Source organism: Echiichthys vipera (assembly GCF_963691815.1).
Source record: "Echiichthys vipera genome assembly, chromosome: 11".
Taxonomy (NCBI): domain Eukaryota; kingdom Metazoa; phylum Chordata; class Actinopteri; order Perciformes; family Trachinidae; genus Echiichthys; species Echiichthys vipera.
The window spans coordinates 12,837,060-12,861,018 of NC_139836.1; the positions used below are offsets into that span (position 1 = coordinate 12,837,060).

The window sequence follows — 23,959 nt, forward strand, 5'->3', positions numbered from 1 at the left end:
TGTAAATTCACAGGACTGCTTCCTCGCTTAGTTTACTTGACTCATAGCAGACTCCACTCTGTGCGGCTTGCACTCGAGTGGCCCGGCGTTGCTAGCCAAACACCTCACACGCCAGGAGGAGGATGAATCGCCGTGAACCAACCTACCCTGCCTCCCCCAGCGCGTGGACCTTTGTGTGATTGACTCATCAGCCAGACCAATCGCGTGTCCACTTCCCCGTTTTCGACACCCAATCATTTAGCCAGGATTCATACACATAATGTACGGCGCAATCATGGTAGGTTGAAGCCGACTGAGCTCCATAGAAATTTGACAGCTTCACAGGTGAGACAAACCGTCCAGAGGCTGTTTGACTTTACATTTCAGTTTTTTCTCCCGGAGCTCTATTCACTGTGAGCCTGGGGTTGCCACAGTCAAAAAACAACCATTCGAAGTCAAACCATTCCGGCAGCATGAGCAAAAAGAAAAAGGACTGGAAGACTGAGAAAGGTAAGCTTGTTTTGGGGAAGGGAATGAGGCTATCATCATCTCCATGGCAGACAGCATTAAATTCAACCATGGCAGGAGATTGACAGCCACTCTTCCTGTCTTCTCCGTGCCGCCGTGACCCTACCCAGACTATTTGGTAATCCTACTGTACAGATGTTATAATGATGTTGCGTCTCTGTTTGGCTGCCGTGATGCATGTTTGACATTCGTTCACATCGTGCCCCTTGCTTGCTTATTAGCTTACAGTTAAGGCTATCGTCGATTTTTTTTTTTTTGCCGAGTCCTTATTCGTTTTCCTGTTCGAGTACTCTACTAACTATCATTAGCCTGCCTTCCACCTGTGTGATGCACCACCAAGGAGCTCAGCTCAGAGCTGAGTTGCAAACAACATCCTGTGCTACTAAATATTCCTGTAGCCAAAGCAGTAGACACACCGTAGTGAAAACAAAGGAACCGAGTGTCTAATAGTTCAAAAACATGGTTATTTATCATTTACCAGGGGACAAAAAGACGTGTTTCTGTTTCAAACACATAATGGGAGTTACATGGTGCTAGGTAAGCAACTAATTTGACTCCAAGTGATTTTAGTTGCAGAGACATGTTAGACCTGTTGTGCTCCAAAGGGCCCAGAAAGACATGCTAACCGTATCAGTATTCACGAGTTATTCATTTCTTGACACAGTAGAGCGTTTTCGTGGTAGACGTTTTCACTTGCACAGGTGTAATCAATCACATTAATTATTGATGGCTCCGTTCTGTTAATGCCACTTGTCCATTTATGGCATTGAGTGAGCATCCCTCGCAACTAGTGAACACCAAATGGAATGCAGCCATCATTAATAATATATCTCTGCTATGACATGTCGCTGATACAATGTGTGATTAAACTGTATTCCTCAACATATCACATTGGCTAAAACTGACTACTGATGCAGGCATATTTTCAGCCTTGGCCTCTGTTCAGCATGGATGTGGCCTGTGACCTTGTCTGAGTAACTGAAACAAGAATTGTTTTGAATCATTGCTGACGTTGGTGACTTGTTGATTAAAATTGTATATAGTGTCTAGTTTTCTTGTGAAGTACTGCAGTTCAGTTTGGTTAGTATCTTGCCATCAAGCCTGTTGACACACCACTCGTTTTTTGGATTGTACTGCAACATCGTGATAATGGTCACTTAAATTCTCAGAGAAAAAAGATAATAATGAGTCATAGCCGGTTGTTTCCAGTTCAAGCAGGTAGCAGAATGGGATGAACATCAAAGTAAATCAGATTTCATATTCTGAGCATACACCCGTCTAGCTCAAATTGCAGATCAAGGCAAGTGAAAATCTAAAATAAATTCTTAAACTTAAGGAATTTAATTATTTTTTAAATAGTGGTTTGACCGAGTGCTAGTCCGTAGGCTTTGTGAAATATAATACCAACAAAGTTACTTTTTTGTAAGTTGTGTTGGCAAAATCAACTTGGATATAATCATGCAGAGTTTTGCAGGTAGTCACAGCCTTTTGTGATGTTATCATTACATTTTGGTTTAGAGATGTGATGAGTCACTGGCTGTTCCATCCAGAGTTTAAGTACATAAAAGTCATATGGAACTGAGGCGCAGTTATGCGGGGGGTCAGGTAACACAATCTTGTTAATTATATTTGATAAAGCAAGCACAGGAGTCCATCTTGTTCTCATGGCATCAAAACTAAGCTTTGGGATTCTTCAACAACTAAAGTTCAGCAGAGTGACGAAGCGCTTTAGTGTGGTCCAGAGAGCTTTGCTGTGTTCAACCTCAAAACTGCCTTTTTATTCATCCATGTAGAATAAAAGCAGCCTTGGGAATGACAGGAGTGGGCAAGAGGGATAGAATGGATATCCCCCACTGCGGAAATACCTTTCATATAAGCCTGACCTACTGCAGGATGTTGCCAAAAGATGACCTAAGAATCCTTGTATTAAATATAGTCTGCTACCACTGCCTCCATATTTTAGGCTTTCATTTGTGTAAGAGGTAAGTCTCATAACTCACAGTCCCTTATATTGAATGGTACAAGTTCCGTATGATGAAGGGTGTTATTATAAGCAAAGCATCAAAACCTAGACCAAACCATTTTGTTGTAAAGAGCCTAATATAGTAAATCCTTTTGTGTGGTGTCATATCACATCCAGTTTGGTGAACAGCTTTATAGACGGGTTTTTATTAGGCAAAGATTTCACGGTGAAGCACGTAATTAGGATGAAGCTTGCAGAACAACCCTGTCTAGAGAAACAGTAGCAAGTTAACGCTCTTTTGCAGTCAGTGGAGATGAACATGAGGACACAAGCTGTGAGGACCCAAGAGTGATACAGCAGTACAAAGGTCGAGCAGCAGCTGTTTGATGTACTAATGTCAGCCAATTATGTTGGAATCTGTTCAAACAATTGGTAACACCGTTCTCTATACTGAGTCAAAACTGCTCACAAACATTTCCCTTTACTGTCATGCAGCTCAGCAGGTAATCTCACATCCAAGATGCAGTAAGCAACTTAAACACAACATACACATCTCAGAATCAACTCTTGTACCAGAACAAAAATAACATATGCAACAACAGGTAGCATTACAATGTGTATCACGATTGTCTTTGATGCATTATATTATTCATTTATGTATTTAACTTAAACCAATATTCAAGCACACAGCAAAAAAGGGCACTTTTATATTACATTGCATTGTGTTGAATTATGCTACCTTACAGTATATTAAATAGAATTAATCAGAAATGCTGCAACATGCTTCAATAGGCTTTATTGTTTCCCATTTTTGCATAACGTAATTCAAAGTGCACAAAATTAAACTAAAGACATTCCACTAATGTAATATAAAACCATACATTTTTTATACATACTTTTATAGCATAGCAACAGATATAAAAATGCAACAGTTCTAGTCATCCCTGTCTTCTGCATTTGGCAGATCTCATCAACATGGCACCTTCTGTTCTCTCTTCTAATATACCTGGGAAATAATTTTGCATGCCTGATCCAGCCCTGGCAATCTTCTGCAGATATGCCCTGACATCCAGCATTCATAGTATACATAAGGGACATCTGATCATGTGGTTGCTGGTTATAACCTTTGTATCTCCAAGAGGAGGAGAATTCCTAAGTAAAGCGGAAGTAAAAGTGACACCATCCGGGGATGGGCTGTAGTGTATACCACTCTGACTTGAAGAGACAGGTGAAAAACCGTTGTGCCTTACAATAACAAAATGTACGCACTTGTCCCCTATCCGCACCTGGCACAAGTGTTGAATAGAAGTCAACAGGGAATGGATTGTAGTAAATGAAACCTAAATTTTGTGTTTTGTCAGTTTTAACCATGCAACATTGACTAAATACAGTTTTGGTGGTGGCTGATTTTTGAATTTGTGTCAAAGCAATAAAAGTCAACCACACATGAGTCCACATTGACTGCTGTACTGACTGTGTGAAGCATTTTGTCAACTCGGTATTGAGAAATTTATGTTAACAATTGTAAAAAAAAAAACAACTGTAAGTGTAGGTAGTCATACAAATTAAGTTTCTCCTTGTACAGTAGATGCATTGCAATAAACGTTCGAGTTTAAAAGTTTAATTAATTTAAGTTATTTTGCAAACTATTGATAATAAAGTCCCATAGGACTTCATGCAGGGACAGAGCAGTAAATAGCTTAGGCAAGGAAGGACATACAGTTCAGAGTGCAATGAAGCTAAGGCAACAGGGTTACATAGTGCAGTGGTTCATATCTGAGAGCCATGGAGACACAAGAGTATGTACATTTTCATTCCAGCCAATCCACACAACACCCAGTTTCACTAATTAACGCACCCACAGCCAAAGAAGAGGGACTAATTAATGCAATCAACTGGTGGTGAGGTGTCTGACTAGAACCACAACCTGCATTGTTTTGGGTCTCCATAGCACAACCACTCACGTAATAAGTGTGTAGACTGTCATTTAACCAGAGTACTTGTATTCAACGGTCTTGGATCACAAGCTACACTACCATTGATTAGGCAAGATTCAAAATTTCTACTAGTTCCAGGGGGCTCTTTCATTGCTGATCCTGCTCTTTTGCCATGAAAGCTAATATATGAAGCAGGATCACCTTCGGTTCGCAGCCGAGTGTGAAACGGCTGGGATGAGGATCAGCACCTCTAAATCTGAGGCCATGGCTCTCAGCAGGAAACCGGTGGAGCCGGAAGGCAAAGCTCTCGATCTACCGGTCAATCTTCGTTCCTACCCTCACCTATGGTCATGAAAGCTGGGTCATGACCGAAAGAACGAGGATGCGGGTACAAGCGGCTGAAATGTGTTTTCTCAGGAGGGTGGCTGGAGCCTCCCTTAGAGATAGGGTGAGAAGTTCAGCCATCCGTGAGGAACTCGGAGTAGAGCCGCTGCTCCTTTGCGTTGAAAGGAGGCAGTTGAGATGGTTTGGGCATCTGGTAAGGATGCCCCCTGGGCTCCTCCCTAGGGAGGTGTTCTAGGCACATCCAGCTGGGAGGAGGCCTCGGGAAGACCCAGGACTAGGTGGAGAGATTACATCTCCACACTGGCCTGGGAACGCCTCGGGATCCCCCAGTTGGAGCTGGTTGATGTGGCCCGGGAAAGGGAAGTTTGGGGTCCCCTGCTAGAGCTGCTGCCCCCGCGACCCGACCCCGGATAAGTGGTTGAAGATGAGATGAGATGATCACATTTGTCATAGAGGTTATTTAGAGAGTGACATGATGATGATGATGATGATGATGATGGTGGCAGTACCAGGTGAGCAGTGGAGTTGTCTGTCAGAGGCCATCCTCGATATTTGCAGAACCAGCAACTGTCCTATGGTTCATACTTGGGTAAAGTAGAGGAAGTATAGTGCATTGGGAAAGAGTTAGGTAGGACATTGTGATAGAAAAAATAAAGATTTAAGTGAGTTTGTGGGTCTCACTGGAAATGAATGGTACATTTATTATTAATTGTTTTATTCTTCAATGGACCAACTTTATTCTCGCTTGAATGTATCATGTCTTTCCTCCACAGAGAGACTGCTCCTTCTAGAGCGGGAGGAGAGACGCAAGGAGTATCGTCGTCAAGATTTTATATCTCTGGACAAGATCCCAACCTGGAGAGAGGAAAATAGACGTAAGAGAGACAGCTTAAGTATTTTGCCCATTTCCGTGCATTTATTCACACCGATATTTGTATATGTCCACCGCTTGTCCCTATCGGGGTCGCGCTGGAGATCAGGACGCCAGTCTATCACAGCGCACATAGAGGCAAACAGAGACAAACAACCATTCACCTAACATGTGCATGTCTTTGGACTGTGGGAGGAAGCCGGAGAACCCAGAGAAAACCCACGCAGACACGGGGACAACATGCAGAGTCCACACAGAAGGGCCCCTGCCAGGATTCGAACCAGGCACCCTCTTGCTGTGAGGCAACAGTGCTAACAACCACACCACTGTGCCGCCCCCTTAGCTTGTGTCGCATACTCAAAATTTGTGTTAATCTAGTATACATCCATGCATTTCTTGCGTACATAAAATCCACATATTGTACATTTTGAATGCACTACATGCGCAATTTTCCATTATTATTAGTCTGAATAGTTTTCTGGATTGTTATTTTGAACAGAGCCCTAGACCACAGCCATAAATCTATCAGCGCAGAGCTTTTGCTATCAAAAGTAAACCTTTTTAATAAATGCGATTTGGATGATCCAAACATGGTGATCTGCCACTGTTTGTAAAACAATACACAACTCTTTTATTGTTCACCAAGCCTGTATTGTTTTTTTAATTTCTTGTAGAACATAGCCTACATCTTGTATATCTGAAGTAAAAACCAAAAATGCAGGTGTCCATGAGCTGAAACGACAAACATCATAACCCCGCTTCCAACCATCTCTCAACATGAAAGCAGCCAAGCAGACAAAAAGTACATAGTAGAAAGACAAACAAAGGGGTCCTTACTCCTAACAGTTACATTATGTCGGGAAAGGTTAGTTTCTTTCTTAAAATAGTATAGCTTGAGGTTGATAGGAAACTGTAGTGATGCTGTGTGGACCAATTCAATTTTATTTATAGTGCCAAATCATAACAAAAGTTATCTCAGGACACTATACGGAGTAGAATCCATCACAGCCATTTATCTCATGTGGGATGGGTTTAAGAAGATGACTGACATCATCACCAACTAGTCTGCAGGTCAATTCAGCACAGTTTTTCAGGCTCATGAAAACTAGATCAAAATGTCAAACTAGACAGCGCTGACCGAATATGACTTGATATTTTGTTACTGTATTGCTTATTTCTTGCACAAAATGTTTTGAGAGATGCATTTTAATGTACCTTTTAGATGTAATTTGAGAATTTTTCTTACTGGCCGCAATTGTTTTCCACTGAGCAAGCACCACCATTTGCTATGATGGTTGTAGGCCATGTTTCATTGCTCTGTTTAGTTGTTGGTCTATCCAAAAAAGGGTCTGCACCGTTGATAACGTCCCTTGGATATAAAAAAATTGACTGAGGGCCCAGACTAATAAGCGAGCTAGTATTCTGGAATCCACATTTTGTATCATAACTAATGTTACTAAAGTTACTCTTATTAAAAGTATGTTGTTAACATACTTTCACAACAGTCACCTTAAGAACATCCATTAGCATTATGGCTTTTGCTGTAATACTGTTACAGGTATGTTGTTGAAAACAATAATGCAAACCTCAGTTAGATTCAGAATACTGGATTGCATGTTTTTTTTTAAAGTAGCAGTATGTTTTGACATATTTCAACCTTTTTTTTTTAAAAACATGTTCCAAGAAAACATTCCAGTTACTTATCATACTTTATGCTTTATTATACTTTAATAATCCCCTGGGGGGAAATTATTTTAATAGGAGAGAAATAACTGAAGGACTTTTATATAAAGTTGTCAGTTTAGCTGGCTTAACATGGAATATTAGTCCTCTAATGATGCATGGAGGTCATGTATAGAAAAGAATGAGGGAGTTAGACGATGTATGCGAGCAAGAAAGTCATAAGGGCTTTAAGAGTAGTTTATGCTAGTGGCAAATTTTCTGACTCTTGATTATGATTTTGTTTATGGTATTTTTCTTTACATTAAATTAAACAAGGTCTAATAATTTTTTATGACAGTATGGCAGACGCTTAGCTTATGTAAGAACCTGTATGAAATAGAACTGATGATGACTTGGTTATTAGCATTTATCGGCTCAACCCTTAATGAAGGTATTCTGGTTTATTTGGTTTGGTATGCTGTCTTAAGTTCATCCTTATGTCTTGTTTTGTACCTTACAACACTCATTTACAAACATCCATCACTCATGCACACTTACACTAATGAGTATACTGACATCCACACCCCACATCTTAATAATCCTTAATTGACACTTCTTTATTCGTTTTTTTGGTTTAGTAAAATGTAAACCATTTTAGTAAAATGTATTTTTGTCAAAACTTTATCATGCTCTGTCTCTTGTTTGTTGTGGCCTAAGAGCCTTGTCATAACACTACAAAATAGCTATGGCTTAACTTGCCTGCCTTGTTATTCACAGAAAATACAAGTTCTACTTGTTAGGACTACATAAGAGTATACAAATTCTAAATGCAAATTCACAATTCAATTCAATTCAATTTTATTTATAGTGCCAAATCATAAAAAAGTTATCTCAGGAAACTTTACAAACTAGGTAAAGACCACACTCTATGACTTATTTATGATTTACATAGACCCAACAATTCCCCCGTAGAGTACGGTGGCAACGAAAACCTTCCCTATTACAGGCAGGAACGTCAGACAGATCCAGCTCTGTGGAGGACGAACATCTGTCTTGACCGGTTGGGGAGGAAGAAAAGGAGAGAGAAAAGATGGACAGATGGACAGAGACAGACAAAGACAGACACAAAGACAAAGACAGACACAATTCCAGTAACTATAATAATATCTATAGTAATGTGAATACGACTTATACGTTATGGCAGTTTATACAGCAGAATAGTAGAAACAAGCACAGCTAAGGTTATAGATTATAATAGTATTAGGAAGCGTCATGCAGGACAACGGCAGCAGGCACCACCACGATCAGCAGAGACCTGCGAGATGACAAAGCACAAACAACTCCGGGGAAGAAGTTTAATTAGTAACATGCATTGATGAGACATGAATGATACAGACAGAGAGGAGAGAAGGTCAGAGTATCAGGAAAAGTATTATCAATTTACAATGCCCATGTAAAAACACTATCTGGAGTCCTGATAGCACAGTGTATCCAGTATTATAACAATTATAGTTTTTTTTAAATTAACTTCTATGTAGTATTGCTTTATAGGAAACTGGAATTATGGATGAATATTGAGTCTTTTTTCCAGCAAGATCATCCCATTTAACTAAAGATTTTGTTTTTACATGTACATGTCAGAACTATTCATTTACATGCAGTGTCTGATCAAATAATGTATGTATATATATATTGACATCTCAATATTTTAATGTTCTTTTTGAATGAATGCAACAAGTTGAAGTTATCTTTTTTTAATTTCAGCCAATGACAAAGAGGGAGGAAGGGAGTTTCTAGGTGGAGGAGGGCCGAGTGATAAAGTATCTCTCTACAAAGGAGATATTACCGTCTTGGAGGTGGATGCCATAGTGAATGCAGGTAAGGATCTGCCCCTTGACCTTTTGGGTGTGGGATGGTGTTTGCTGCTTGAAGGCAGCGCTGCTCTTAAATGATCCTTTGCTGCCCTCTACTGTTAAGACTCAAAAAGTGCTGGTTCTTGAGGGATTGTACAGAGTGTGATTTAGGCAAATGTTAAACTAGAAGCCTGTTTTTGTTGATCTGACTTCCTATAGGCTGAAATTTAGTGACTAGTTTATGTTCTGATCTTTTCTTACACTTTAAAAACATTTTTTCAATTCCATCTCTTTCTCTGACCTTTTGCCAGTGAAACACAAGGTTAATGACTGAATTAATTTGGATTGGTTGGCAATTCTATTGTTTCATCTCATTTGTCATGAATGTGACATGTGTGTTGTAATGATTGGTGGTCACATATCTAATGCTGCTGTTGGGTAAAGATAATAATCATACATTTTATTTGTTTTGCACTTAACATTGAACAATCAATCAAAGTGCTAATATTTGTTAAAGTGAGTAGAAGAGGTGATGTAGAATCAAAGAGAGTTAGCAGAAGTGCCCTTTTAGAGAGCTGTACTACTTTGTGCTAATTTTTTGCAGTCTGCTCAATTCAATTACGTTTTATTTTTAGTGCCAAATCATAACAAAATTAATCTCAGGACACTTTACAGAGTAGGTATAGACCACACTCTATAACTTATTTATGATTTACAAAGACCCAACAAATCCTCCATAGAGTACAGTGGCAACGAAAACCTTCCCTATGACAGGCAGGAACGTCGGACAGACCCAGCTCTATGGAGTACGGCCATCTGTCTTGACAAAATCAGCTTAAAAATAACAACATAACAACGTTCCACTGGAGAGGAGCTTGGTAGCTGAAGGCTCAGCCTCCCATTCTACTTTTGGAGACTCTAGGAGCGACAAGTAGCCCTGCATTTTTAGAGCGCAGCGATCTACTCGGGTAAAACGGTACTATGAGCTCTTTAAGATATGACGGAGCCTGACCAATAATAGCCAGTGCAAAGAAGCTCATGAAGGAGAAATATGTTCTCTTCGATTTGTTTTAGTTAGTACAGGAGCTGCAGCATTTTGGACCAACTGGAGACTCTAAACAGACTTATTGGAGCATCCTGATGATAAGGAGTTGCAATAGTCCAGCCTATAAGTAACAAATGCATGGACTAGTTTTTCTGCATCTTTCTGGGATACTATGTTCCTAATTTTTGCAATATTACGCAGGTGAAAATATGCAGTCCTTGTCTGTGGTTTTATGTGAGAATCGAAGGACAAATCCTGATCAAAAATAACACCCATATTCCTTACTGTGGTGCTGGAGGACAACACCATCCAGAGTAACAATATCTTTAGCTATTGAGTTTCGGAGGCTTTTGGGGCCAAGTACAATAACTTCAGTTTTATCTGAGTTTAACATTAGAAAATTACAGGTCATCCAGCTTTTTATTTCCTTAATGCACATTTGAAGATTATCTAACTGATAGGTTTCTTCTGGTTTGATCGACAAATATAATTGTGTATCATCAGCATAACCATGAAAATGTATGGAGTGCTTCCTTATAATATTTCCTAAGGGAAGCATATATAAGGTGAAAAGAATCGGTCCAAGGACAGAACCCCTTGGGACTCCGTGACTGACTTTAGTGTGTATGGAGGATTTGTCGTTAACATGTACAAACTGAGATTTATCTGATAAACAAGACTTAAACCAGCTTAATGCTGTTCCTTTAATAAGAATGTGGTACATAACCTGCTGGTAAAGACATATTAATCATATCTAATACAGAAGTGCTAACTAGAGGTAACACTTCTTTAAGTAACCTAGTTGGAAACGAGTCTAGGAGACAAGTAGAAGGCTTTGATGCGGAAATAGTGGAGGTTAATTTGTTAAGGTCAACTGTAGAAAAGCAGTCCAAGAATATATCGGGTCGTACAGTTGTTTCTAAGGTTCCTTGGTTAGAAGAAAAATTGGTGCCAAGCGAGTTGATTTAGTCTCTAATAGTTATAATTTTGTCATTAAAGAAGGTCATGAAGTCGTTACTACTGAGGGTTATAGGAATACATGGCTCAATAGAGCTATGACTCTCTGTCAGCCTGCTTACAGTGCTGAAAAGAAATCCAGGATTGTTCTTATTCTCCTCTATTAAGGATGAGTAATAGGCTGCTCTGGCATTACGGAGGGCCTTCCTATTTATTTTTTAGACTTTCTTGCCAAACTAAGCAAGATTCCTCCAATTTAGTAGAACGCCATTTACTTTCCAATTTTCGCGATGTTTGTTTTAATTCACAGGTTTGTGAGTTATACCATGGAGCTAACTTCCTCTGTTTCATTATCTTCTTTTTTTAAAGAAGCAATAGAGTCGAGTGTTGTTCGTAGTGAGCCTGCAACACTGTCAACAAGGTGATCAATTTCAGAGAAATTAACGTTAGTACAGGAATCTTGAATATGAGGATAGGGCATTAAATTAAATCCAGATGGAATCGATTCCTTAAGTTTAGTTACAGCAATATCAGATAAACATCTAGTGTAGAAACCTTTGCCCAGAGGTGAGTAGTCCTGTAATATGAATTCAAAAGTTATTAAATAATGGTCTGATAAAATAGGATTCTATGGAAAGACTATTAAGTCATTGATTTCCACACCATAAGCCAAAACAAGGTCGAGGGTGTGATTAAAACAGTGAGTAGGTTTATGTAGACTCTGACTAAAACCAATCGAATCTAATAGAGAGATAAACGCATTACTAAGGCTTTTATTATCAACGTCCATGTGAATATTAAAATCTCCTACAATGATTACTTTATCAGATTAAAGTACTATATTTGACAGAAAGTCTGAGATTTCAGATAGAAATTCAGAGTACGGACCAGGAGCATGGTACACTATAACAAGTATAATTGGATGCACAGTTTTCCAGGTTGAATGTGAAAGCCAGAGAACAAGACTTTCAAATGAATTATAATTTAGTTTAGGTTTAGGGTTTATTAATAGGCCTGAGTCATAAATAGCTGCAACGCCTCCTCCTCGACCACTGCCTCAAGGAATATGAGTATTAATATGACTGGGAGGAGTGGATTCATTTAGGCTAACATATTCTTCATGACACAGCCAGCTTTCAGTCAGACAGAGTAAATCAATATGGTTATCTGATATCAGATCATTTACTAATACAGCTTTAGATGGCAGAGATCTGATGTTTAGTCCACATTTTATTTTACATTTTCGTTGCATTATCGCAGATTTGGTGTTTATTTGTTTCAAGTTTTTCTGTATAGCTCCTCTTCTGTTAATTTTTGATTTAATTAATTTAGATGAGGCACACAGCGTTTGTATAGTATACTGGGCTGGAAAGTGCTCCACAGGGAGCGCGTAGACATGTGTAAGACTGCAGAAATGCTTGCTGTGCATCTGTGGCAAGGGCAGCGCAGAGAGGTCTATTAAACTGTGACTCTGCATCCTGATCCCAACACTGGGTTGTTGTCAGGAGGTGGTGGTGCAGGACTCGACAGTCAGGTCAATGTTGGCAGATAAAAGTCTTGACCCCTCCTGGTTAGGGTGCAGGCCGTCATGTTTAAAAAGCCTTGGTCTGTTTAAGAAAGCCGTAAAGTTGTCCACAAATGGAATACTTTTCCCCAGGTAGTATCCTTTAAGCCACAGGTGCAGCTGGCGGAGGCGGCTGTACATGATGTCACCAAAAACGGCGGGGAAATAATCAGACGCTCCCCCGTGTCTAGCAGGCGGTCTTGAGGACCTGGGACTGGCGGTTCTTTAAATCGTTGGTACCGGCCTGCAGGACCAGCGTGGAGGCAGAGCTGTGCTGTGAACACAGCTGGAGGGCGGAGGACTCAACCTCCCTGACGCGGGCTCCAGGGCAGCAGAAGGTCTGGCCGTCGCGCACCCTCACGTGCCTGACCATCGAGGTCCTGACAACAAGCACAGAGGGAATGCGTTGTTCCACGGGCTGCCTGGAGGTGCGCCGGCCCGCGGCTGCTCCTAACCGACTCACAACCTAGACACACCGTCAGAGGTGCTAAAAGATTGCTTTAACTGTTGAACTGCAGCTGATGCTCAGGACCAACTGTTTTGTAGCTGTAGACTTAATAGTCTGTCCCCCACCATGGCTGTATAGCAGCAGTATATTAAACATGGTCTACTTTGGCTTACTGTAGTTGTTTCATAACCTTTTCTTCCTCATGTAGTATTTTCACACACACACACACACACACACACACACACACACACACACACACACACACACACACACACACACACACACACACACACACACACACACACACACACACACACACACACACACACACACACACACACACACACATATACACACACACACACACACACACACACACACACACACTACAGTCAACTAAGCAGTGTGCATCTCGTGTGAAATTAATACTCCATAATTTATGCAAGATTAATAGATGTGAAAAGCGGACTGCTCTGTTGGATAAGGCTAATGCATTTAATCTATTATGTAAATACTGAGGATAAGGTGGCATGACATTCTGAATCATCATCAGCATCATGTAGAAGACAAATATGCGGCGTAGTACACAGACACATGACACTGAATATCATGGCAATTGTCTTGCTTTATTGACATTTTTTGACCTTTACAAATGTAGCACTTGTAGCTGATATTATTCAATTCACTCCAGTTGTTCTTTGTTCTGAATTTTGTGATAACTGCGTCATATCTGAATTGCATTGTTGTATGCTATTTAGATGTATCTGTGCTCTATATAGGTAAATATTAAGTCTGGATTTATATTTCATTTATTGTAGTAATATTAATGATAATATTAATAATGATATAGGTGTTATAGTATGTGTCACTATTGTATAGACCATTGATTCTCAAACTTTGTACATGACGTACCACCTCAGAAATATCAGGCTCTCTCCAGTGCCACCACTAAGACAAATGTTAAAATACAGCAGCGTAGGCTGACTATATTCAGTTACGGACAGGAAGGTTTATACAGTTTAGCTCCTAACTTATGAACGTAACGAGCAGGCTGATATTGAAGGAAACTTATTTTAAATTACATTTTAAGGATCTTAAAAGTTTAAGTATTTTGATAGTAAGCCTGTGAATATTCTCATTTGTCCAGGTCATTGTTCTCCCCAAAGCCATTTCAGTCAAAAGCAACTGGACTTGGTTATTTGTCCAGGAAGACGTTTCACCTCTCATCCAAGAGGCTTCATCAGTTCATGTACACATCTGACCAGGCTGGGACTGGTCCAACTATCTGGTGTGGAGATCCAGGTATTTAACCTTTTACAAGGCCGATGATGTCACTGGAACCCTTTGTGCTCCAAGTTCCAATGACCGTTGTAGTGACAGTCATTGGTGGGAAGTTGGTTTCGACTTTGTTATTGCTCTATTGGGTTACAATGACAGTCGTTGGAGTCACAGGAGGCCATTTGTGAACTTTTTTTTTTGAGGTTAGATTGTTGAATCTTCTGGGAAGGGATGAAAGGGCAGCAGGAGGATCTTATACAAACACTGCATCCCTGTGTATTTCAAATCCAGTAACACACTCAGACAGAGACTTATACATCCCAAGGACAGAACACCACACACCCACAAAAGCAATCTGGTTTATGCTGTCCAATGCAACGAGGAATGCAAAGATCTCTACATTGGAGAAACAAAAAACCACTGCATAAACGCATGGCCCAACACAGGAGAGCTAACTGCTCACGCCTGGACTCTGCTGTTGACTTGCATCTTAAGGAGAAAGCCCACTCCTTTGATGACAACAATGTCCACATCCTAGACAGACAGGACAGATGGTTTGAAAGAGCAGTAAAAGAAGCTGTCCGTGTAAAAGTAGAGTAACTATCGCTAAATAGAAGAGAAGGTCTAAGACACCACTTATCTCCAATTAACAATGCTGCCCTTCCCTTCATCCCTTCCCAGGAGATTCAATAATCTAACCTCAAAGAACAACTGTTCACAAATGGCCTCCTGTGACTCCAACGACTGTCGTTGTAACCCAGTAGAGCACTAACGAAGTCGAAACCAACTTCCCACCAACAACTCCCACTCCAACGTCGGTCGTTGGCATTTTGAGCACAAAAGGGTTCCAGTGACATCATCGGCTGGTCAGATGCGTACATGAACTGATGAAGCCTCTTGGATGAGAGGTGAAATGTCTTTCTAGACAAATAACCAAGTCCAGTTGCTTTTGACTGAAATGGCTTTGGGGGTATTTTGATAGTATTATATTAATTTTATTAATTAATGTTTCCTTTTTTTTTTACTTTGGAGATTCCTACAAGTACCACCAGAGAGAGCTTGAGTACCACCCATGGTACAAGTACCACAGTTTGAGAGCCAGTGGTATAGACTGACAGACATTTGATTGGGATTTTTATTTCATTTTGTTGCCAGTATGTTCTTAACAGTCTATTTTAAACAAAGCAAGGTTAAGGCAGTGGATTGGTTGAGCAGTGTTTCTATTAAGTGACTAGAAAAATAGGGCATATAAGAATGGAAATGAGGTTCAGGAGGGAGCATTGCACATTTTGTTTTAAACTGTCGAATACTGTTGTAACAAAGGCAGGGGGTTTACTTCAGCAGTTAATGCTGCCAGACGTCCAGGCTCTGATTGAGCTACATGTTGGCCGGGAGGAAATTCATTCTGTTTAGCAGGCTGTCAGAGTCTGCAAGGTTGAAGGAATTGCTGAAGCCTTTTGTAATTTCCAGAAGGTCCACTGCTACTCTATTCATACTGCAGGACCAGCTGTCTTTGTACAGGTGGTTGGACTGATAAGAATAGTGGTGGACGTTGCTGCCCAGTTTTGTTCTCGACCTATGACAGCTCTGCTCAACAACAGTAGTACTGTATGTTGTGAATTCAAATTTTAATGTGAATGGGATATTCCAGGCCATGCTTTTTGTAACTGGTAATAAAATACTTAGAATTTACAGTAAGACATTGTAAATAATGGTTACAAACTATTTATTGGTTGATTAGGCTTGATATGCTCTGGCTGTAGTGGCTCTTGTCCAAATTTTGGTAACACAGTTCTAAGCTGGCATGTGTGCAAGCATTGTTGATGTTGGGCAATGGTGTTTGATAAGATCTTTAGATAGTGCGTTCAACTTCTTGCCTTTCATCTATTCACTGCTTCCAATCTCTGGCCTGCAGTACTTCCATTTGCTCATGCTGTTTTTCATTTAGTTGGCACAAGTAGACTGTTGTTTATGCATGGGACTTTTTGAGCACAGAAAAAGCATTGGCCTAAAGGTTTTTTTTTGTGTGTGCAATAACTTAATCCACCACTTAAGTGCAATAATTTACTCTTACTGCTCATTTCTGTCATATACAGTCATACATACTTTATCTTATATATTTCCTCTACATTTAATTTATCTGATTTCAATTTCCGGGAATTTTATTTTACTTTACTTTACATCTACTTCATATATATTTAACTGAGAGTTTATTGTTTTTTTTTTTTTTTTACTTTCTGTATTTATTTAGCTAAGAGTTTATTGGTTATCTTATACTGTATTTTGTTATACCTCCCTTGTGTTTTTGTAAGCTGTTGGAAATTCAATTTCCTTGCGGGAGTCATCCCAAACGGATCAATAAAGAGAAGTCTAAGTTAATAAACTTTCAAAATGTCTTTTTTTCTCATGAGTCAAACATGATGATGTTAATTATGCAAATTGTAGGTAATTGTGAAGGTTGCTGTGTAAAAGGTATGGAGACATGAAGGATGGAATGCATTTTCCACTCCTATTTAGGTTACCCTTGATATCATGTTATGTGTACACACAGGTAATTATGTATTACACAGCTTAAAAATGTAATCTGTAAGATTAGATATACTTTATTTCTAGCGGCCACTTTGGTGGAAAGATGTAACATCAGGTGAGCCTCTGGGAACTCATCTCCCAGAGTTTCTTTGGAAACCAAACAGTGTCGACTGTATGGCATCATTAGACTGGCAGCTCTCACCTCCTTGATGACTTCATATGCTCCATATGTCGGTTGATCTGCCATTATGAGTCAGCAGTAATGAAATGCTACTGCGTCAGTCAGACACATTAGAGCGAGCTAGATTTGGAATTCAGACTTGAACATCCCATTACATTGCACTTTTATTAGTCAGAAGCTGGATGTTCCTGATTACCGAGTACCATGGAACGCAGCATAATCCGCAGTGACTAGCTCAACTGCTGCTTACTGACGTGAAATGCATCACTAACCTTGCGGCACATTCAAATATTGCGAGGGAATTTCGCCGCTGACACTCAGATCATATTTCACGGCCAAGAGGCAAATGCTTTCATTAGTGTCTAATATGATTAGTCATCATTGCTTTAACTCATTATTTGATAGATAATAACTTAAAAGACAATGAACTAGATGAAAATATTATGGATTATAACTTTAACTGTTGATTTCTTATCTATAAGACTGCATTAGCATTATGGTTTTCTAAATGCATTAACAGCTCATGGGAATGAACTCTGACTCCAAAATGTCAATCTTTCAGAAAGAAAGTAAAACTGCAGTGTTTTAGCTAGTTTGCAGCAATTTTATTTTATCACATAACATCTTGAATATATGGCACAACATTTGTGCAAAAAAGGTTCTGTCATGACAGCGGCAATATGTTGGTTGCAAATGAGAAATGTCGGTTATTTTAGAGGACACAGGCCAGCTTTGTACTGCTGTTATGGTGGCTGCCTATAGCTTTTAGAGGGTGTCAAGTTGCTTTATGTCTTCCATTAAAGTTTAATTATTAGGCTCATTGAGTTTTTAATTCTTCCTTAATTCTGTTTGGCTGGAGGTTGGACAGAAGGTGCTCAAATTGTCACCTGAGTGAGAGCCTGGAGAGTGCAGGACAGGGATGGAGGGCAGGATGGCTATATCATGGCAAGGTGGCTGCAGTATCGAGCTGCAGTATCCAGCCCCGGCAGATGGCCCAACTCAGCCAAATCTTTAAAATGAGCCTGCATTGGTCTGCCACCACTCTGCATTAATTAGAGCCTCATACTCTCTTTAACCCTCTTCCTACTTAAGTGATGATTCCTATACAGGATGCACATTCCTCTTTTGTATAATAGCTGTAGTACAGTATGTTCAGCATGCAAGTGGTGATACTGTGTTTGGTAATTTTGACAAATATCCAACAATTTCCCTGATCCTCCAATAGCCCATGTCTTTGGCATATCTATTGGACAATAATTGATAGAAAGAGGAGACTGACACAGTTAATCAAGGCATGTTACATAGAAAATTGCCGGGTTCACTAAAAGTTGAAAGGACGCTCAAACTGAGTTGTAAATTTAATGCATGCCATTACTGTTGCTTTTACTTGGCAAACACAAGATCATGTCAGTCATTTTTCTCCCTGTCTCTACACATGGAGTTCATGCGAGTGTCACCATCTCTCTTGGATCAGAATGAGGTCGTAAAGATAGCCCTGCGAAGTGGAGAGGATTTCTCTTATCATGATGACTGCGGTAATTATGCACAGGGGTTGACTCCTAATCCATTACCCTCTGTAAACCTTTCTCCTCTTTCTGTATTAGATCTTTTTTACAGGAGCCAATTTAGTGTACACAGGGAATCTGGTTATGATCGCTATAAAGAACCTGAAGGTGTTGAGATGAGCGCGAGAAAGGCAATTGGTATTCAGTTGTATGGAGCTGTTCGTACTCCGTCATCATAGGTTTGATGAGAGTAGTGACCCTCGGAGGGCAGAATACCAGGATCCAGTGGAGATTTACTTTTATATGTTTTTTGATATGCAGTCCATTCAGACATTGTTTGCCTGCAGGGCTGCTCGGCACACAGGCAGCATTGTTTACCTTCTTGGTCATTCATGCATAATATACAGTACAGAAGGCTACATGCTCTGGCCCTGGTAATGAATAGAATAATGATGATCTGTTGTTGGAGCAAGGTAACATGTAGAGGTGCAATGCTTTTTGATAGTATGGTTAATGTCAGTCATCATAAAGTTCTGAATTAAATTTGGAGTAATTTACTAGTCAATTAATGGACTCAAGCTTCCCCGCTGTTGTGTTAAATCGCTTATTTTATTCTTGTTTTTGGTCCTTTTTAAAAAAAATGTTATTTATATAAACACCTATTTTTGAGATACACAGTAAGTCCTGTCTATTCTTTATTTTTATTTATCAAGCTTTGTTGTGCTTGTTCTTAGCTGTTATGTCAGTTACTGTGTAAGTACACTGATAGCATTTGAAGAAAATTAATCAAATTCCTTTTATGTGTTCACCTACTTGGCCATTAAAGCTGTCTCTGGTACTGATTTTTACTGATAAAGAAAACTATTTTTGCATCTTGGAGGGTTACTTGGACTTGGATTCATCCTGCCTCACCTATTGGGAACCTCAGCAGTTGTAGCAGCAAAGCAACAGTGCAGGATAATGGTGTGTAATGTCCAGAGAATATTATGGAGACCCAGGTCTAATGGAGAGCACTGCCTTATTTATTAGGGAATGACTCTGAGTGCTCTGCTAATATTTAAGGCTGCAAAGCACAAGGCTTTCCAGAATAAAAAGTAGATGTGACAATTTTATTCTCTCACTGAGCTGTCTATAGACAGTCTAAAAAGACAGACTTTTTCATTGTCACTTTTCCCAACTTTAGGGTTCTTTTAAACCCCACGACCCGCTAGTTGTAATCTATGACAACATATCATCTTTTTGTATTTTGTGGAAGCCAGTACTCTCTGTGAAATTGATTTCACAGAGAGTACTCTCCAAATCCATATTTTACTGCATCTGTCTAAAATATTGTTGGGATACTACATTACTCTTATAGAATGGGGACATGTTTTAGTGTTACACCCATACATACAGACATCCATATAACACCAGGCTGTGGCATGATATGCCAAAGAGTTACATCAAATTTATGATTCACTTTTTACTTTTCCATTTCCCGTAGTGATTGATAAAGCATATGGTTTTTGGTTTTGCTTTCTACTGTTTGGGGATCTTGTCAGCATAGACTCTTCATTAGATTTTCTGTCAGGCCATTGATGTGCTGCTGCACAACACACTCAGCCCCTGGAGAGTCTGTCTCGACGGGTCTATCTGTCTCTCTGCAGATTCACACCCTGTGCCATAACCTCCGAGAGTGATGCAGCCATGCTCCCAGCAATATGACTACAATTCAGAATCTCTCACTCGCTGTTCTTTCACTCTGGTGCAAGTTGTGCATTCATGGAAGTACACACTGACACTGACACACACACAGTACATTGGAAAGCATGGCAGAGGACTGGTAAGTTCTTGAGCAAACTTGTGATTGTTGCACTGTCACACCAAGAATGAAAATCAATGCCCCTGGCTGAGAGAACTTGCTGCTCTGTTGAACAGCGAAATGACTCCGCTGAGTGGGTTGCATTGGGTTTTGCACTAAAAGGTCCAGTTAATCGTATCAGCTGTGAGAGAGATATAGCACAAGGCTAGTTTTTTTCCTGTCATCTGGGTGTGTAAATGAACTGAGGTGACAAACCAGCTAGTGAGCCTCAATGTTTGGTCAACGTCAATGTTGTTTACCTAATCTCTGTGGCCTACAAGGTTCCAACATGGCCAAATAGAAATTATTTTTCTCTCGGTGTGAGTAATGAAAAGTAATAATGGGAATCTGTGCTGTCAGTGTGTATCCGGCTGGCACTTAGAGAAATGTCTCCCTTTGCTTGAACTACTAATGGTCTATGACCGTATTGAGCATTTGGAAGAATGAGCCTTCTCTTCCTTTCCAGTGACCCAACCCACACCACCTTTTCTCTTCCTGACACAAACACTTACACTTAAAAACGCAAACACCACACACACATCCACAGAAAGTTACATTTAGGCCATGGAACTGACGTCGTATCTTTGTCGATATTTGCCAGTGTTCATGAAGAGACCTTTCATTCAGGTCAGGTCATTACTTGTCTCCCCAGTGGACAAAAAACCTAAGTCATCGTTGTCAAGGTCAGAAAGTCTCTGTTTTTCTTCCTAGACACATCTTCTGGACTCTGTTTCTCTACTCCCCTTCCTGTCTTGAAGCAAAGATTTCAAAACGGCACATTTATCTCGCACAAGTTGAGGATGTTTGAGGTAATTTATAGAATATGCAAAGGAAAATAAGTAATAGAAAAACAAATATGAGCGTTACTTATTTTTAGTGTGGGAAATTTAACCTCATAAGTCTTAGCTGTTTAAGAGTGGCCTTAACAAAAAACATTTTTTTTATAGAAAAAGCAAAACAACATGATGAGAGATTGTAGTAACAAAATGATTCACGTTCTACCCCTATGCTGACAGTATGAGAAGGCCTGACTGTGCATGTGTGTATGTGTTTAGCAAGAGGGCACCCCTCAAAAGTAGATTTATTTGTTGTTTTGTAGCAGTATAAATCAGGTAAAGCTTTCATTGAACAGATAAAAGACAGAATTACAGATGAGTGGGTCCAGTGCTCCTAAAGTTTGTGTATGTGTTGACCTGTAGGGGGCACTGTGGCTCCATCTAAATATCGCTGCCATCTCTGATAGCAGAGTGAGTTTGAGAAGTGAGCTGACTGGGCTGGTGCTGCATTTCAGATGGATAAATTCCTTTTTTGTCTGCTTCCCCCTCCACAGATGTTTCTTTAGTACTGTTTGAGGTGACAACTGGAAATTCCAGATTTTCCACATCTGTGTCTCCAATAGCCTAGAAAAATGTCCAATATTGTGCTGTTTTTGGAAATTTAACACATTTTTGTAACAAAATTAAACAGAGCTGCTGATTTTGGAGCTCAGTCAAGGTTTCATGAGTTACATTTTATAAGCATAGAAGAAATGAGAGCGTGGCTGTGCACTTCTTGTTTTAGCTGTGGCGAGATGTGAAGCTACAACATGTGTGCAGTCATGTGGTTGTTTGCACGAAAGAGGAAGTGAGTTATTTTATATTGTAAAGGAATGTAGAGATACTGGGTGAGACTAGCTCTTTCTGCCATGTGAAAAGGAGAGGATTAGAGAAATCAACCCATGAATGATGGCTATTTCTCTACACAATGCTCAAGCAGTGTGCCCTACACAGGCGTCAGCAGGCAATTCACTGGTGTTCACGATACCGCTCTTTGAACATCAGCTCATTCTCCCCGCTTCTGTTCTACCCATGATTTCCTCTGTTCCCTCATTTCAGTTTCAGTTCATCTCTGCACCTGTGAATACTGTAAACATTTGTGGAAATAAACTAATGCAAGCCATGTACACCGAGAGCCCAGAAAAGTGTGCACCTTAGCAGAAATTCTGATGAGCTACTTGGCTGGAAGCCTGCAGTGGCAAGGGTTTCTATAATGGCGTCCTATGTGTAATGGCTATGTAATGGTAATGGTGCAGGTAATGAGCAGCATAATGTCACAAGTAAGTAAAGGAATATAAAGCACATTTTTGCGAGGGTATTTTCTTTGAGGAGTGTAATTTCTTTTCACCAGACCCTCCATTTCATAATGTAATGCTTTGGCTATTGTGATTTCTTTAGAGGGGATGAAGTGGTTAAAATAAATTCATGGTATCCAGAATATGTAATTGTCTTGTAGCAAAAAACAAGATAATCCAATGCGTTACTGTGAAAAATTCCATCTTTAACATCAGTTCTTGATGGAGATATGAAATTTTGTCCTCCCCACAGAAAAAAATCCCTCCATATAGAGGGACTCTGAGCAACTCATAATAAAGACTGTGATGTTTGCTGAGTAGTTTCAAATGAAAATACAATTCCCTTTCCTTTGCATTTTTTAAAGTAACCGATGTTTCTCTCATAGTTTTAAAAGTTAAAAAGAATCTCAGATCTTTATTCATAAGTACTTCTTGGTGAAGGTTTCTTCTAACTTAGCACTTTGAGATTTATCATCTCAAATCCACGAATGATCTGTCTCATAAATCTAAATTAATCCAAATGTTCAGCTAGCAACAGAACATCATTTATTTTCTACTACTATTAAAACTGCACCACTGGAAACTTTTGTGTTAACATATATATCAAAATAGATTTTTGTGCGTATGGGTATTTCGTTTTATATGTATAAACAATTCTTGATCGTATCATGTCTTATAAAATTCCATGTTACTGGCAGAGATTAAGATGAGTAACAGAAAAAAAAAAAAAATCATACTTTTTTCTGTGTCACAGCAATTTGTATTGTCTCTGAAACGGGCAGTTACATGTATTTGTTTTAAAGAAAGCAGTATGTCATAGTGATAAACTGACTTATGATGATGTTTTAATTGAACATACACTATTGTGTAAGGGATCATTTAGAGCACTGGTTCTCAAACTGTGGTGAGAACCATGATGGTGGTACTCAAGCTTTTTCTGGCGGTACGCCAAGGATTCCCCAAAATTAAAAATAGGAAACATTAATTGCTTAATTAATATAACAATAAGAAAATACTTAAATTTCAAAGATCTGTGAAATGTAATTTAAAATAAAATTAGCGTTTCCCGTAATATTTTAGTTTCAATATCAGCCTGCAACGTAGCCACGTTCATTAGTTAGGAGCTATACTGTGATGGCAAGATAGTAAGCTGAGGTTAAATGATTGGTTTGAAAACCCTGACATGTCCGTTCTGATGGGAAGCTTACCTACGTATGTTGCCCAGGTCCTATGTTCCCCTACAGCGTGGCTGTGGCTGAACACAGTCAACAATAAATCTTCTGATTAGAAATAAACCTTCCTGTCGGTAGCTGAATAGTGTTGGCCTACCCTACTGAATTTTAACATTGGTCCTAGTGGTGGTA

At 39.6% G+C, this 23,959-nt stretch overlaps 1 protein-coding gene across 2 annotated transcripts in view; it reads left to right on the forward strand.

The window, feature by feature from the left end:
• Positions 1-298: 298 nt before the first annotated feature.
• The window catches only part of macrod2 (mono-ADP ribosylhydrolase 2), a 446,660-nt gene continuing 422,999 nt past the window's right edge, over positions 299-23,959 (forward strand). For both annotated transcript variants that reach the window (XM_083922595.1, XM_083922596.1), the window contains exons 1-3: positions 299-489; positions 5,526-5,627; positions 9,050-9,163. In XM_083922595.1, the coding sequence (XP_083778721.1) occupies positions 453-489; positions 5,526-5,627; positions 9,050-9,163 (253 nt within the window). In that variant the 5' untranslated portion in view covers positions 299-452. The remainder of the gene's footprint in view (positions 490-5,525; positions 5,628-9,049; positions 9,164-23,959) is intronic.